Source organism: Drosophila albomicans, chromosome 3 (assembly GCF_009650485.2).
Source record: "Drosophila albomicans strain 15112-1751.03 chromosome 3, ASM965048v2, whole genome shotgun sequence".
Classification (NCBI taxonomy): Eukaryota; Metazoa; Arthropoda; class Insecta; order Diptera; family Drosophilidae; genus Drosophila; species Drosophila albomicans.
The window spans coordinates 13663720-13679868 of NC_047629.2; the positions used below are offsets into that span (position 1 = coordinate 13663720).

Sequence of the window (16149 nt, forward strand, 5' to 3'; positions counted from 1 at the left end):
GCCTGTTATAGCCCAATGACACTAGCTGCTAAGTGGGAGGATTAATCCTGCAGAGAGTTGAAATGAAGCCAGTCGATTTTCTCATATATATATGTATATATATTATTTGTTTTTTTGGGATTTTTTTTTGTGGATTTTTTTTTTGGTTGTGGTTTTTCGTTTTTCGAACAATAATTATTATTTGTAATCATTTATTATTCATCGTCATAATCATAATAATTTTCTATACAAATACATTCAATAACAACAATTTATTTTTATTATTTTCACTTTTTTTCACGTTTACGTCATTGTTTAATTATTTTACAATTACCATAATTATGCCAGTTGTTTCATATTATTATTATTATTATTATATTATTATTAATATTATTACATAGTATTACTATTACATTATCTGCTCTCAATTGTAGATACGATTTACCTTCATTTCTCTTTTGCATTTCATTTTAGACTTAAATCGTTTAACTGCTGCTTAGAATGGTTTTTTTTTTTTTTTTTTTTTGTGGGGATGGGAGGGGAGGGTGGTAATTCCTCTTTCATTTTGTTTTTATTTTTGTCTAGGGATTTTTAGGGAACTCTTTACGAAAGTATCTCCTTAGGCGTCTCAGTTGAATTCGGTTTATAGTTTGTTTAAATTTATTATTCATTTTGTTTCTTTCTCTATGTGGCATTTTGTTGTTGTTAATTAACAAGTACAGAAGATTTCAGTTGAGTTTTACTTAGTTTTTTGTTTTTTTTTTTGTTTTTTCAATTGTGTTTTTCCATTACTTTTTCATTTCTTTTAATATCTCGTTACTTTTCTCCGTTTTTTTTAGGTTTTAGTTTTATTTAAAGTTCTTAGCTGTTCTCTTAATAATTTCTCGTGTATTATTATAAGTATTATTATTATTATTTTTATTATTTGAACTAACAACAAACTGTTAGTTGGCATCTCGAGAGAGAGTGAGAGTTTACAGTGTTTTTTGGGTGGGGTGGGGTGGGTTGGGTGTTGGTGTTGGTGTTGGGAGAGAGTAGGGGGGTGGGGGGAGGCAGTGCACACACGCTTTGAAATACTTGTTTTAATCGAGTATTTTAAATCGTCTGCATGCGCTCATTCGCATTCGCTTTAAAGTTTATGTTTGCATTTAATTAAATTTGACATGAGTTTTTTTTGTGTGTTTTTCTTTTCATTTTTTTTTTTGTTTGTTTTTTCTCTTTTAGTTTTGTTTTTTGTTTTTTTTTTGTATTTATTTATAAGTACTTTTTTGTGTGTGCTCGCTTTGGTGATGATATCAAATACGATACATAGAATAATTTCTCGCTTGGCACATAAATTATGTAATTTCGTTTTGTTTGTGGCCTAAAAAGAATTTTGGTTTTTGCGTTTCCCTCTTTTTAAAATTTTCCGTACTCATTTTTATTTTTTCTTTACATACATTAAATAGGTATTTTTTATTTGTGTTTTTTTTTTGTTTTCGATTTTTTGGGTTTTTGTAAAAAATAATTGCTACCTTGACATAACATTTCATTTGTGTTTTATCTTAACTTTTCCAGCTGCTTCTTCTTGTTGTTCTTGAGTTGTTGTTGTTGTTTTAGCAGCTGTCGATCGCTTATAAAATTATTGTATATATTTTGTTTTAATTTATTTATTTATATAATGTTTTCTCTTTCGTGTGCTAATTATTTTTCATAATGTTTTTTTTTCTTTTATTAATTTCGATTTCGATTCGGTTTTCGGTTTCAAGTGTTTTTTCTTGGTTTCTTGGTTTTACTTTGAAATGAGTTTAACATTACGAGTATGAAATGTCCAAAATGATGCAATGGCATTCGCTCAATTGATACTATTTGTACACAAAACTTGAATATAAATGTTTGCTGTAAAGTAATTTAATTAACAATCCGCATACTGAATTGCTTTATTCCATCTTTGTCTTCGTTTCCGTATCCGTATCCGTATTCTGTTTTCGTTTCAATCATCGTTAGCAATATTTATAACATCGTCATCGTCATCATCGTCATCGTATCATTAGCATTCAACTAGTTTATGTGGATACTATCATCAACTTTTTGAATCGAATGCATTCATTGGAGAAATGTTGCATTCGCAAAAAAATCGATTCGCCAACTCCAAACATTTTGCTAATGTTTCGTTTTCTTTGGGGGGGGGAGGTTTTGCATTTTGTTTTGTTTATTGTTTACATTTAAATAAATTAACATTTAATTTATTATTTAGGCATCTATTCATGTTAACTATATTATATATATCAAAAAGTTTTACAAAAGTACACAATAATTCATAACAATTTGCATATGCGCGCAATTTGTGCCAGCGGCTCTCGCTTTGAAATGTTTTTCGCCTCAAAACGTGTGTTTTCCTCATTTTCTTCGTTTGTTTTTAATATATGTTTCTATACTTTGTGGTTTTTTTTTTCTTTTTTTGTTTGTTAAATTTGTTCATACTCCCAGTTAATTAGAAATACACACACACACAATTATTTGAGGTCGAGAACATGTTCGGTGTTTTTCATTTCATTTATGTTTTGTAAATTCTCATATCTCAAATTCAGAAATCAACAAATAAGCAAAGAACTCTCATAAATTAATCAGAAATTCAAACAGAATTCGAAATTGAAATTGAAATGCATTGCATACTTTTTATATCCAACGAGTTTTTCTGGCTGTCTTTATTTGTATGTGTATGTTTATGTATGAGTGTGTGATGTGTATGTGTATGCCTGTACGTGTGCGTGTATGTGTATTTACAAAGGCAAATAGCAGGTTGTCTGTTGCATTGAGTAATTGATATGGAAATGAGGAGCAAAAGCTGTTCAGCTCAGGTGGGAACAAGGAGCTTGAGTTTCATCAAGAATTTAAGCATAGTTAGCAGTAGTTCATCTTCTTATAAATGTTGTTCAATGATACTCACTGAAGTTGGCTTATATTAAGTAGATAAAGAAGAATCGAATTCAGCTGTGACAGAAAAGTTTACTTGGGAAGTTTGATAGAGTTTCGAGTGCAAGATTAATCTGCTACATAAGGAGGAGCCATTTTTTTTCAGCTGCTGTCATTAATTACGTTTACAATTTGTTATCTACAACAACACCTAACATAACACACAAATAATGTGCGCTGCTCCACCATCAAAAAAACACGAGAGAGAATTTCTTTGTTTGTCCTTTTTTTAAAGTAATGCGTCAGTTTGGTGAGAAGAAAAAAACAGAGATCTTTCTTAAAATCGGGTTCTTAGTACTGCCTGCAGTGCCTTAACCTCTTCGAAAATGAAGCTACACACAGAGAAAGAGAACGTGATAAAGACAGTGAGAGAGAAAAGGTAAGAGAGTGTGTGAGAGCGTAGTTGTGGAAAGTAAGAACAGTAACGAAAGCAAAGTGCCGAAAAAACTCTCAAACAGTTGTGCGAGTAGATCGAGACTTGGAAAGGTGAATTGGTGAAATATGTGAATAACGAGAGGTGTGAGGTGAGTTTCGAGAATTGAGAGTTGAGTTCAGTTGAGTTGAGTTGAGTTGAGTTGAGTTGAGTCATGTTGGTGGTACATGCTTAATTCAATAGGCAATTAGTTAATACCAAATACATCGTTTTATCGTTTTATTTTCAATTAGTAACTAATTATTCTCATATAATACTTATATACCATAATGTTATATCATCGTCAATTTTCTTTACTATTATTTTGTTTTTCTTTTGTTTTCTTCTTTATTGTTTGCCTATAGTTTCAAGTTTTGGTTTTTGTTTTGTTTTTGCTGCAAGTATGTACGATAAATTATTAATTATAAATATATATAATATATATATTTATGTTGTTGTTTTGTCATTTATGTATATGTACGCTACATAGAGTTAACTTTATTACAAAAATTTTCATTATTTATTTTTTTATTATTATTTGTATGCACTATTTATTTTTAGTAGGTATGTTGTTGTTGTTTTTGTTTTGTTGTTGTTGTTGCTGCTGTTGCTACATATGCGTTGCACGTTGCACGTTGTGTTACCTGTGTATACCTAAGCTATACTTTACTTTACTTTACTTTTTACTTTTTTTAGATCCCCCTTTTCTAATCTCGTATATAATCGTATGCATATGCTTCATCTGCTTCTTCTTCGTCGTCATCTGCTTCTTCCTTTTACTCCTCATCTTCTTCTTCTTCTTCTTCTTCTTCTTCATGTTCGTCATTATTTTTCGCTTCTATGTTGTCAATGAACCTTATAAGATAAGTTTACTGTGCGCTTTATATTGTTTTTTGTTTTTTCTTTTTCTTTTGGTTATACAAAGTTCATTTTTTTTAAAACTAAATAAAGACAATCTTAGACACATTTTTGGTTGTTACTTCTCCCATCTCCTCCTCTAATTCTTTTTCAATTATATTTGCTTTATGTTTTTTTTTTTTGTTTTTGGTTTTCCTCTTCTATCAAATCGATTCCTTTTGTGACTATGTTATAATATTTGATTTGTTTAAAACTAATTTATGCAATAAGTAAAGTTTCTCATGTTTCATATTTGGTTTTCATTTCATTTATTCTTTCATTTCTTTAATGTTGTATGTTCTTTTGAAAATGGTTTCGATAAGCGGCCTATTTCAGTTTTGTATAATGAGTCTATTGTGATTGTATGTGTGTGTGTGAGTGGCTGAGTATACAGGTATGTGTATGTGTATTGGTGTCTGATTTTTTATTATTAATTTACTTTGAATTTGATTTGACTAATTGTTTTATTCATTTGGTATGCAGCGAATTTTGTAAGTATGCGTTTTTTTTATTGGAATTTCATTAGTCTAGTTGTAAATATTATTTCAAGTTTATCCATTTTGTCTTTCATTTTGTTTTTGTTTTAGCTAACCTAAAATTTGCTCGTTTTTTTATCTGTTCCTTCTTTTCATTTTCTTTTTTGTTTTGCTTTGCCGTTATTTAAGTTTATAACTATGTATATTAATGTATCGTTTTTTTGGTTTTTTGGATTTTTGTATATACTTTTTTGTTAAATGTTTGTTTTTTTGTTTCGCTTTGTTTTTGTTTGTGGTTTTGGTTTATCTTTCTGGTTTTGTTTAATGTTTACCTAAAAAACCTATTTTTGTGGCAGTTGTTTTTTGTTTAATTAAATATTAATATATTCTTTGTTTCTAGTTGTAATAAAATATGCTATTTTTTGTTTAGGTTTTAATAGAGATTTATAATTTTTGTTTTACTTTTTTTCATATTTGGTTTCTTTTTTTTTGTTCTTTTTTTGGTTTTGTTATTCATTTATATTTCACTTGAAAGAGGACCATAAATATTTAAAGTGTTATTCTTTTTCATTTTCATTTCATTACATACGCATTTTCCTTTTTTTTATCCCCCTCCAATCATTTCAGGCTGAAGGACCCGCACTTTTCTGTCATTATTATAATTAACATTATATATATATATATATATATAATCATTTTTAATTTGTTGTTCTTTTTCTTTATGTTCTTTACACTCAACTGACAATTTGCAGTTGATGTTTATGCATTTTTGTGTTGTATTTTATTTGGTTTTTTTGTTTTTTGTTTTGGGGTTCGTTTCGTTTTAATTAGCTAGCATTACGAGTAATTTTCTAGAGTACGAAATACAATTAATGACATTATATAACTTCAATCTGCAATGTGGGGCAGTCTGCAGGTGACCGCATACTAATTGCATGCACTATAAGGCGCCAATAGCGATGGTTCCTTTGACGAACCACTTCCATCTTCGCCACCAATCGTTAATGTTGTAGTTGTAGTAGTAGAAGTAACGATAATTTCTAGCGTTTCTATTCCTATCGCTGCACTTGATTCGTATTAGTTGTTGTAAGTCTCTATAGTTAATTATACGACTATCTCTAGACCTCATTTCGCCTTCGCCTTCGCCATCGCCATCGCGTATGCGTTCGATTTTTAATTTACTCCTGCTGCCGCCCCTAAAATATCGCACTTTCCTACACATTACTTTATAAGTATTCACCGGCCAAACCCACACCCACACCCACAGCCATGCCCCTAAACATGACCACGCCCAGTTCGTTGGCGACGCCCACGCCCACGCCCATGCCCAGGCCCAGGCTTGCAGGCTGGCAGTGAAGCTTCTTGCACTTCCGTTTCCTTTCACGCTGCCGTCTCGACAGCGCCTTGGACTGTCGCCACGTTCCCGCTCCCGCTCCCTCGCCCGCTCCCCGCTGGACATCGATGAACTGGCCAACAGCTCGTGACAGCTGGCCGCACAGTCGACACGTCCAGTGGCTGAACTGCTGCTGCGGGAACGTGCACAGCGCTGCCTCGCTGCCCCACAGCTGCTCAGCAGACCGAGCAGAGCGCTCAGCCAGACGAGCAGCTGCGTTGGCGGCGACGGCGCCACACCGGATGCATAGTAGGGTATCTCACAGCGGCTGCTCACCGATGGCACCGCGGCACAGCCGTCAGATAGTGCCACCTCAGGCATAACGCTGCCCTCATCGTCGTCGTCGTCGTAATAGTAGATGCTCTCATGCCGTGCATAGTAGGGCAATCTCTCCAACAGCTCCCCGCCGGCCATCTTCTCGGCCCCACTCACGTTGCGCAGCGCCACCGAGACGCTCGCCGCACGTGCATGCTCCCCGGCCGGAGAGCTCATCGTCAGTGTTATGTTGTGCACACGATGTCCGCTCGCATTCGAACTGGAATTCGAGTTGGAGTTGGCGTTGGCTGTGGTGGACGTGGGCATCGCAAAGTCCTGGCAGATGGTGCAGATGCCCGCTGTGGGTCCGTTGCAGTAACTGTAGCAGCAGTCGTTGGGTCCGTAGCTGGATTTCTTCAGCTGCTCGCCGGTCTCGGGTATATTTTGATCTGCAAGCGAACAAAGGTATGAGTATCAAAGCTTTACTTACTACTTTCTAATCTAAAATGTATATTCATAATTTCTTTTTATATTCTAATCACTTCTGGTCTTATAACAACTTAAAATGCATATTAATAATTTCATTTTCTATTCTAATCAGTATATCTAACCTTATAACAACTTATTTCTAATATAAAATATATATCAATAATTTCAATTTATATTCTAATCAGTATAATTATTATCTGATAAACTTATTTCTAATATAAAATATATATTAATTATTTCATTTTCTATTCTAATCAATATAAATCTAATCTTATAACATCTTATTTCTATTAGAAAATATACATTAATAATTTCAATTTAATTTCTAATCACTTCTGGTCTTATAACAACTTATTTCTAATATCCAAAGCTTTACTTACTACTTTCAAATATAAAATGTATATTAATAATTTCATTATCTATTCTTATAACCTTATAACAACTTATTTCTAATACAAAATTCCATCTTCTTTTCTAATCAGTATTAAAAACTTATTTCAATTCCGTCTACCTGTCTTATTATTAAAAACACTTTATATAAAATACGTCGTCTATTCATTTATTTATTCAAAGTGAATTACAATCTGTCGATATAAAATAAAGAATCTTATGACAATGAATGTTAAATCACAGACTGTAATATTCAAACAATTTAAATTATTAATGAAAATTTAATCTCATTTAATGATTTCTGAGACAAGTCGGAAGTTTATTAATTTATTCCATAATTTTCAGCATCTGCAGTGGCCTTTGCTTCAATCGTTTCATTTTCAATTTACTGAGATTAATTTGCGTAATAAACTAAGCACATGTGCTCAGTATAACCAAGATTGTTATTTTGCAAGTAGCCTAATATAATTTATCCATTTATGCAAATCTAATTTAATTGATTGATACAAGTGTGCAAGTTGTAGAGAGAAGAAACAAGAGTACATTCCAATTTTGGCATTGTTGCCGAACGAAAAACGATTTAAGAAAAAATAAAAATGCAGTTTTGTTTTCTATCTTATTTATAGTTGTATCCTATTCAAAGTTGTGCAATATGAAAATTTCTAAAGGATTTTTTTCAATTAGTATAAAACAACAAATTTAATGAAAAGCTTCATAATATTTGAATACAAACATAAATATTGTCGAAATTTCGTACAAGCTTTAAAGTTTTTTTTATTGAATTTTAATAAACCCTGCACTTTCCATTATTAAGACAGTCCATCTGTGAGTAATTTATTCAGGGACTTTGACTGACGATTCAAAACTATAATATTTTATATGTAACAGTATCGATATTCCAAACAGAGCATTCGGTATTTTTTTTAGTATTTTTCAGTATATTTTAAATACAATAGTATATCGATATACCAAATATATAATTCGGTATACATTCTATTTTCTATTTCAATATATCAATATTTTACATGTAAAAATATACACATGTCAAATATAACATTTGGTATATTTTAGTATTTTTTCAGTATTTTAATTTGGTATATTTGAATAATAATACCGAATGATTTGCATTATCTTTTCCACTTGTTAATTATCAGATAAGATCTAAATTCTCAAGAAGTTAACTTTCTTCGAGCAATACGATATTATTTGGTTTCATTTTCTTTAGCACTCACCTAGGCATACGAATGTCGGCTCGCCGGCATATTGGGTGGGCAGCGCGGGGGCGCGATCGGCGGGCAGCAGATAGGGGCACTTTTGTTCCACGGTTTGGCAAACGCTGAGGCAGGGTCGAATGCGTCGGCGCTTACGGAACTCTGCCTTGCGTGTTGATCTATGCGGAAGTAAGTGACATATTATTTGCATAAGTACTGCAGATTAACTTCTTTAATTGAATATATTACTTACCTCTTTTGTAGTTTTGATATCACTGGATCCGCTGCGCTGGGATCCGCATTATTGGCAGTCGATATGAAATTATTGAATTGTTGTTGTCCGGCCTTGGCTGCTCTGCTGTTGTTGTCCTTGCGCTTACTATCCTGCGACTGTGGCTGCAACTGCAACTGTGACTGCGGCGCAGTCTGTGGCTGTGGTTGTGGTTGTTGTCGCTTCTGGGCCTGCGATTGATGCTGGCCAATGCCAACAACATTGTAGAATGCCTGTGCCACACTCTCGCTCTCTCGCTCGCTCTCATCGTTGTCCCTTTCGCTCTCTACCGTCGCTGTCGCCGTCGCCGTCGCTTTGTGCTGGGGCTCAATGTCCTCATCATGCTGTTGATTAATCTGACGCTCGTTCATGTTATTGCCGTTATTTGATTTATTGTTATTGCTGATTAATTTCTGAGATTTATGCTTGATGCCATTGATGCCATCGCTCCCTCCAACACCAACACCAACAACAACAACGGCAGCACCTTGAACGCCTGCACTTCTCGCAGCTCGCTTGCTCTTCACACCCGCTGCCATTGGCCCCCGATTCGCCAGGTCATCGGCTGGTGTTGTTGTTTGCTGTTGTGTTTTCGGCTTTGTTGTTGTTGGCGGTGGCGGTGCTGCATCAACATCCTGGGGCTCGGCAAAATACGGCACAAGCGTGCTGCAAACCCAACGGCGATAGGCTTCCTGCAAATACATATTATAGAAAAAAAGATTAGACTACTTAGTTCGATTAAACACAAGATGGAAGTTGAACTTAAATCGAAGTTTAACTAGAAATTCTCGCTTTAATTCGCTTTCGTCTTAGCTCAAAGCGCTTTTTGTTATTTTGCAGTTGAGTTACGACATTCCATTTATCATGGAACTGCAATTTCAGCCTCTGGCTTTGACCAAACAACAATTAAATTTGCTGCATGCGCAGCATTACAAGGCGTATACGTGATAAATGTGTCAGTAGCTTTCGCTCTCTCTCTCTCTCTCTCTCTCTCTCTCTCTCTCTCTCTCTCTCTCTCTCTCTCTCTCTCTCTCTCTCTCTCTCTTTCTCTTTCTCTCTTACTCTGTGGCAACGCATTGCGGATATTTTTGAAGGCTGCCCCGCAGGCAAAAGCAATATATATGGAACTTGAGGTGCAGAGAGTGTTGGGTTTTAGGGCAAGTTTAAATGCAATTATGGCCGTATTTGCGTTCGCATTTGCATTTCTGTTTGTACTCGAATTCACATATAAATAATTGCCATAATTGATTTAGACAATCAAGGTTGCAAATGCAAAATATTGCCTCATTTTGTGTGTGCAACTAACTTCTTCTTGTTGCACTTTGCTGGCCAATCAACTCACTGCACAAATATTTACGCAATGCAGTTTTCCATCAATTATCATCACATCTGGCTCTGGCCCCAATTTTGAAGTCACCGAAAAGTCTTGCAAAATTTAAACTCATTGAAAAGTGTTTTGTAGTCAAGTGTGCAAATATGCAAATCCAATTGAATGCAGAGCTCAGAGAGCACACAACACCTAGAGAGTACATGTTTCATAGACCCATATAAAATTCATAAAAATGACACAAACACAAATTCCGAATTTTCAATAAATGCATGAGCCTCAAAGTTGCTGACAAGTCAGTGTGCATACATTGAAATATCCCTTGAAAGGCAAAACGAAAGCGAGAGATAGAACAACACATGAGTATAAATTGTAGATTCAAATTGTTTAGCTTTAAATAAAAGCAATATATCGGAAATTCGAGTTTGTCCTTGATTGTGTTTAGAGACAAGTTCAGAAAGGGATAAATGCGACAATATGTAACATACATTCGTGCTTGTTTATTGAATTTAAGTCAGAAATTTTTACAATTCTCTAAGAGCAAATTCTTATTTAGATTCCTACACAGTTTTGCAGTTGATTGTATAAACTGAGGGTTGATCTTGAATATTCTTAGTTTAATTTGAAAAAGAAATAAATATTTGAAGATTTCCAAATTTAATATAATTAAATACGTAAAGAATTTTTTAGGCTCTATTTCTAAATGAGAAAATTTGTCTTGCAAAGAATCAAATTATTTTAATCTCAATTTATAAATGAAATACAAATTTGTAAGAAATCTACAGTCGAGTGTGCCCAACCATACGGACGGACGAACAGACAGAGATCGCCATATCGTCTCGGCTGTTGATGCCGATCAAGAGTATATATACTTTATATGGTCGGAGATGCCTCCTTCTGTCTGTTATATACATTTTCTGCAGGCACTAAGTTATAATACCCTTCTACCCTATGAGTAGCGGGTATAACTTCTATATATTTTAAACTGTGTAAATTGAATTTCAAGCTCAAAAGTTAGTGAAAATCTCATTTAGATAAATAATAAATTACAGCTCACGATAACTTTAGTTTTCCACTACAATTTCTTTTTAAAATCTTGCGATTCTAATAAGTTATTCTCTTTGTTAAAGCGGCAATTAAGAAAAGCTCGAATACCAGAAATTTCTTCTTTATTGCGCAAAACTTTGAGAGCTGAGAAACTCCAACGACATGCGAATTTTGTATCTCTATCCTTTTTGACAAGCGCTTTGTTTTTCTCTCCATTCTTTTAATGCAGCAAACTCGTATGTAAATCAGTTGCCACATTTTTGGGACAGCGTATTCTATTATTTTATGGACACATACGAGCATAACCCAAAATGCTGAAGCAACAAGAACTAGGCACGAGACATACATAAATCTGGCAAGTCTATGTGTATAAGTGGGCGTGGCAGCAGCTGAGTTTTTGCTCCTCTTTTTTCGTTGGTTTCCCTTTGCCGCAGCTGGCAAAGAGAAGGAAGAGAGAAGGAGAGAAGGACAGCAAAGAAGTTCGTTATCTTGACATGCTCATAAAGAGGCAAGGTACAAAATTATTATTTAATTACAAAAAGTATTTTTCATTAATGGGCAACTGCCGCGGTGTCTGCATTTTTCTTTTGCCCAACAGATAGAGAAAAAGCACAGAAGAGAACGAGCAGCAAAAGAGCGCTCAACTTGAACCTGGGGCCACTGTGCACGAACCAAGTGCAATGCTTGAGGTAAAAAGTTGCAAGACGCAACTCAATTAGCGGCAAGCAGGCAGGCAGGCAGCAGGCAGCTACGCAGTCATCTTAATTAGAGGCAGGTGAGAAATACAGGTAAACAAATCACAGGAATGTAAAATGCAGGCGAAACTTCATTTAACATTTACGCGAATTTAAATGAGATCTCCTCACGCAACACGCAAGAGCCAAACGCACAACTGCAAATCACATTTAAGGATTTTACATGTCCTAAAACGAGCCCAAGGCGGCATCGAGTTGATAGCACCCACACCACACACACAAACACATACACAAAGACACACACACATAACTTTATCATGCATCCAGCTCTCGCCTGTTTAACCCTCAGATGCCGTAAGGCAACTGCCAAATCCATTTAAGCTGCGCCTTCATTTAAATGCCAGGCGCAAAAGTCATTCACTCGCCACTCGACAGTCACCAGTTACCAGTTACCAGTCAGCAGTCACTGATACCGCACAGCCCACAAAACAGACAACCTCCTCCTAGTTGGATGCCTTGATGTAGATGTGAATGTTGATGTCGACGTTGATGTCGATGTCGATGTGGATATTGCATGGCATTTCTACGTATGCCCGAATTTCGTTTTCGTCCATTACTTTGACATGCACATGCAGAACGAAATGGACAGACGGAACGGACAGAGACCGAGGCGAGACCGAGGCCTGGAATCGGGACACCAAGCTATGCGGTGTGCTGATGCGAATCCGTAACTCATTCGCCCCCTTTCCTTCCTTCGTCCCACATCTCTCCTCCGCAGCGCACAAAAGCTTGTCAGTGTGCGTTTGATTGGCCGTGTGGATTTTGCACGCTTTGCGACGCAGAGAAACTGAGATAGGGGAGCTGCAAAATATTGCGAAATTCAATATTTGGGTAATGATGCGTGTGGCGACTCTTGCGTGCCAACAATTTTGGCAGCCAACGTGCAGGCCGTGACGCGAATCGCAATTGAAACGATTTTTCAATTATGCAATTAATCTGCAGCTTTTCCTTTGTCTTGCGAACAAAAAGCAACAAATTCGCAGAATCTTTGTATGTCGCAGCAATAAATAAGTTTAAGCCGTTTTAAAATTAATCATAAAAACGCTGCATACTTTCAGGCTGTGTTAGAAATTGAACTGAATCTTCTTTATACAAATTTACTGCATACTTTCAGACGGGGCTACAAATTTAGCTAAATCTTCTTTGTACAATATTTGCTGCATACTTTTAGGCTGCGTTGCAAATTAAACTCCATCATTATTAAAATTTGTTACTCTCACTTATTGTTTGACATGACTTTTGGCAGTGAGAAGGTCTTTACTCACATAAACTGTGTAATGGGTTTAAGTTCAGTTTAAGGTCAGCCAAAGAGACGACAACAAAGAACGAGCAAAATATTTGCACTGCCCACTGTCAATGACCGTTTGCAGTGCCAGGAGCGTCAAATAATTGAATTTCTTTTTATTACGATATACTCTAGATATATATGTATATGTATTTAGTTCTCCCCATTTATATATGTGTTATATTTATTTTTTTTGAAAACACACTCACACATAAAAGTTAATGGACGGCAAGAAGAATTGCTTTTATATTTGGCAAATCAAGCAGACATTGTGGCTGGGAGATTTACGAGTTCAACTATCATAATTTCATGTGCCATTGAACTGCGCCTAAGACAAACAAAGAAAACACAAACGCACACAAAACTGCCCCAAGTTAGAATGTGAGCACATTCGTATAGTAAAAAAAGAATATAAATAATTTGTTTCTACGCATAACCCTGGGGACCATTTACAGTTGATTTTCGTCTGGGAATAAGGAGCACACAAAAAACACATTTGCAAAGGAATGTGTGAAGAAATAAGATAGAGAAGTTGTCTTTAATAGAGTTGAACATCGAGCGATAAAGTCGAAATACATTTAAGTTGCTTTCAGCAGAGAAAAAGAACAGTTAAGCTAAAATTAATATAGAATATTATTTAAGAAATTTGCTGCGACTCTTTTGGGCAAATCAACTTTTTAAACATTATTAAAACTTCATAACAATACTCATACACATTTCCTTTTGTCTAGTCATCAGAGTTTTGCACTTAAAATTAACCTTCATTTGAGACGTAAAAAATAATTGTGTACTTTGTCGAGATTCGATCGAAAACTCATTTGCATATCGTCAGCATTTCACAGTGGCTGCTGTTAATTAGTGTACTCATACTTGGCAATTTTGGGTAGGTGCATTGTTGAGCACTGGCCAAATGTCCAGTGAACATAATAAACTTTGTTTACTTGGCGTGGGAACAGCAAGAACTCTTCACATCAAGTTCTTGGCAGCAAAAGGTCTCACTTATGAGAGAGAGAAAGTGAGTGAGTGAGTTGATGCTTCAAGCATTGGCCTTCAATTGAACTGGACGAGAAGCATAAATATTTTATGGATTTCTAAGCGCACACGCTGCTACAATTTTGCTTTAGTTTCTTTGTGCAATAGAACACACACACACTGAGAAAGAGAGCAATAGAGTGCATGAAGAGGGCAGTCAAATGTATACACCATTACCATTCGCTATGGCAAACCCAATCTCAATCCTGGCAAAAACACATGACGGCAAAATGAGCCACCGTAAAGTGGCCACAGTTACGAGTAGAAGTTGTCGTAAGCTAGACGAGAATAGGAGGAGAAAGAGAAGGGCTCGAATATACGAGCATTTTAATACACTTTCACTTTGGGTCCAGCAACGCGTTATGGAAACGTGACCGAATTGGTCAAAGATTTGCCGCACTATACAAACACCATATGCAGTAGTCGTAACGTATCATGGCGAGTATGTAATGTAATTGATATGGCACACACACACACAACCGTACATATAGCACACTAGTCGTATGTATGCAAATCAGTTATGATTTGATTTGTACCATTGCAGTAAATTTTGTAACAACGAAGCTGGGCTTGCAAACATTTCGGGACAGTTGTTACGCTCCCCTCCCTCTCTCTCTCTCCGTCTATGTGTGTGTATACATACAATATATATTTTTGTAAGCAATTTGCATAATGGTGTGTGCTCTCTCTCTCTCACTCTCTCACTCTCTTGCTCTGTGTGTGCTCACATGTATAATAAAAGCGAATTTCGCACGCCTAGTGGCCATAGAGCGCAGACACACGCTGTGGCTGTGGCTTTGGCTTTTGCAGTGCTTGTGGCTGCCCATAAAAGTATGCTATGCTATATACTATATACGTTTTGGTTGTTGTTGTTGTTGCTGTTGTTGGCATGCCGTGTACTCAACCGTGTTGCAGTGCATAAATAATAAACAATAATAAACGTTCCTTTTTAAATATGTTAAAAATTAATTCAAAATTGATGCAGCTGACGATTTTTAATGGCTCTCGCCTATCACTTGTTTAATTTTTTAAAGCGAGGCAGTTAGTTGTACTTTTAAATATATAGTATCATAATTGTATGTTAATGAATTCGTTGAAAATATCTAGAATTTGACTGTTCAACTGTCCTAAATACATAATCTTCTTATTATTTGATAAACATACTTGATTTTAATTAAACGATTGCTCTACACACATTTTTCTCTCTCTCTCTTTCGCTCCTAATTTGTCAAACATTGTGTGTACACAGTTTCACACATCATAATGTCCAACGTATCTATCTCTCTGTCTCTCGGTAATGAGTGCTATCTAATGTGTTTGCCCTGAACTAATTGTGGACAGTGTAAGTGTTAAGCAGCAACTCATTTTGTGGCGATTTTCAACACAAAATGCAAATGAAAATCCAAATGCAAATGCTTTATGTGTTTGCGCATTTGCATACATCATCGTGCTATCTTTTTAGAAGTAAGTGTAGAGACAGGTAGAGAGAGGATTGTCCCTCCCACTCCCACTCCCACTCTCTCTCACACTCTCTTTTTGTGTGGCACACATTAATTCCAACACTTGCCGGTCTACATATCCGTCATAAACACAAACTGCAAACTGGGGACAAACATGCTCGTGCAACGTTAAATTTTCACTTAAAAATGCAAATTTGACCAAGCGCGCGTTATAAAAACACAAAAAACCCCAACAACAGCAAGAGGAGGGGGGTAATGGAGGGGGAGAGAGGAGGGAAGTTTGTGGGTAGGACAACAAAGCATAGCATATAAAATAAAACATAAGTAGAGCAGTGGGGCAAAGGGGCAGAGAGGCGGGCCTCGTTTTCCGGTTGACATTTCAACTGCTTTTTGTGTTTGTTGTTTTTTGTTGTTTTTTGTTGCATACTTTGGGGCGGCCACTGAAAAATTACTTCTAAAATGAAAGTCGTATCTCAAAACTGGCTGCAATTATGATGAGCTTGGCCAATTAAAAT

General features: G+C 35.6%; 1 protein-coding gene across 3 annotated transcripts in view; it reads right to left on the minus strand.

Moving 5' to 3' along the window:
- Nucleotides 1–672: 672 nt before the first annotated feature.
- Nucleotides 673–16149, minus strand: part of LOC117568376 (uncharacterized) — a 54577-nt gene continuing 39100 nt past the window's right edge. For all 3 annotated transcript variants that reach the window (XM_052003864.1, XM_052003863.1, XM_034248983.2), the window contains 3 exons: nt 8711–9420; nt 8479–8636; nt 673–6816 (listed from right to left, as the gene is read on the minus strand). In XM_052003864.1, coding sequence (XP_051859824.1) covers nt 5660–6816; nt 8479–8636; nt 8711–9420 — 2025 coding nt within the window. In that variant the 3' untranslated portion in view covers nt 673–5659. The remainder of the gene's footprint in view (nt 6817–8478; nt 8637–8710; nt 9421–16149) is intronic.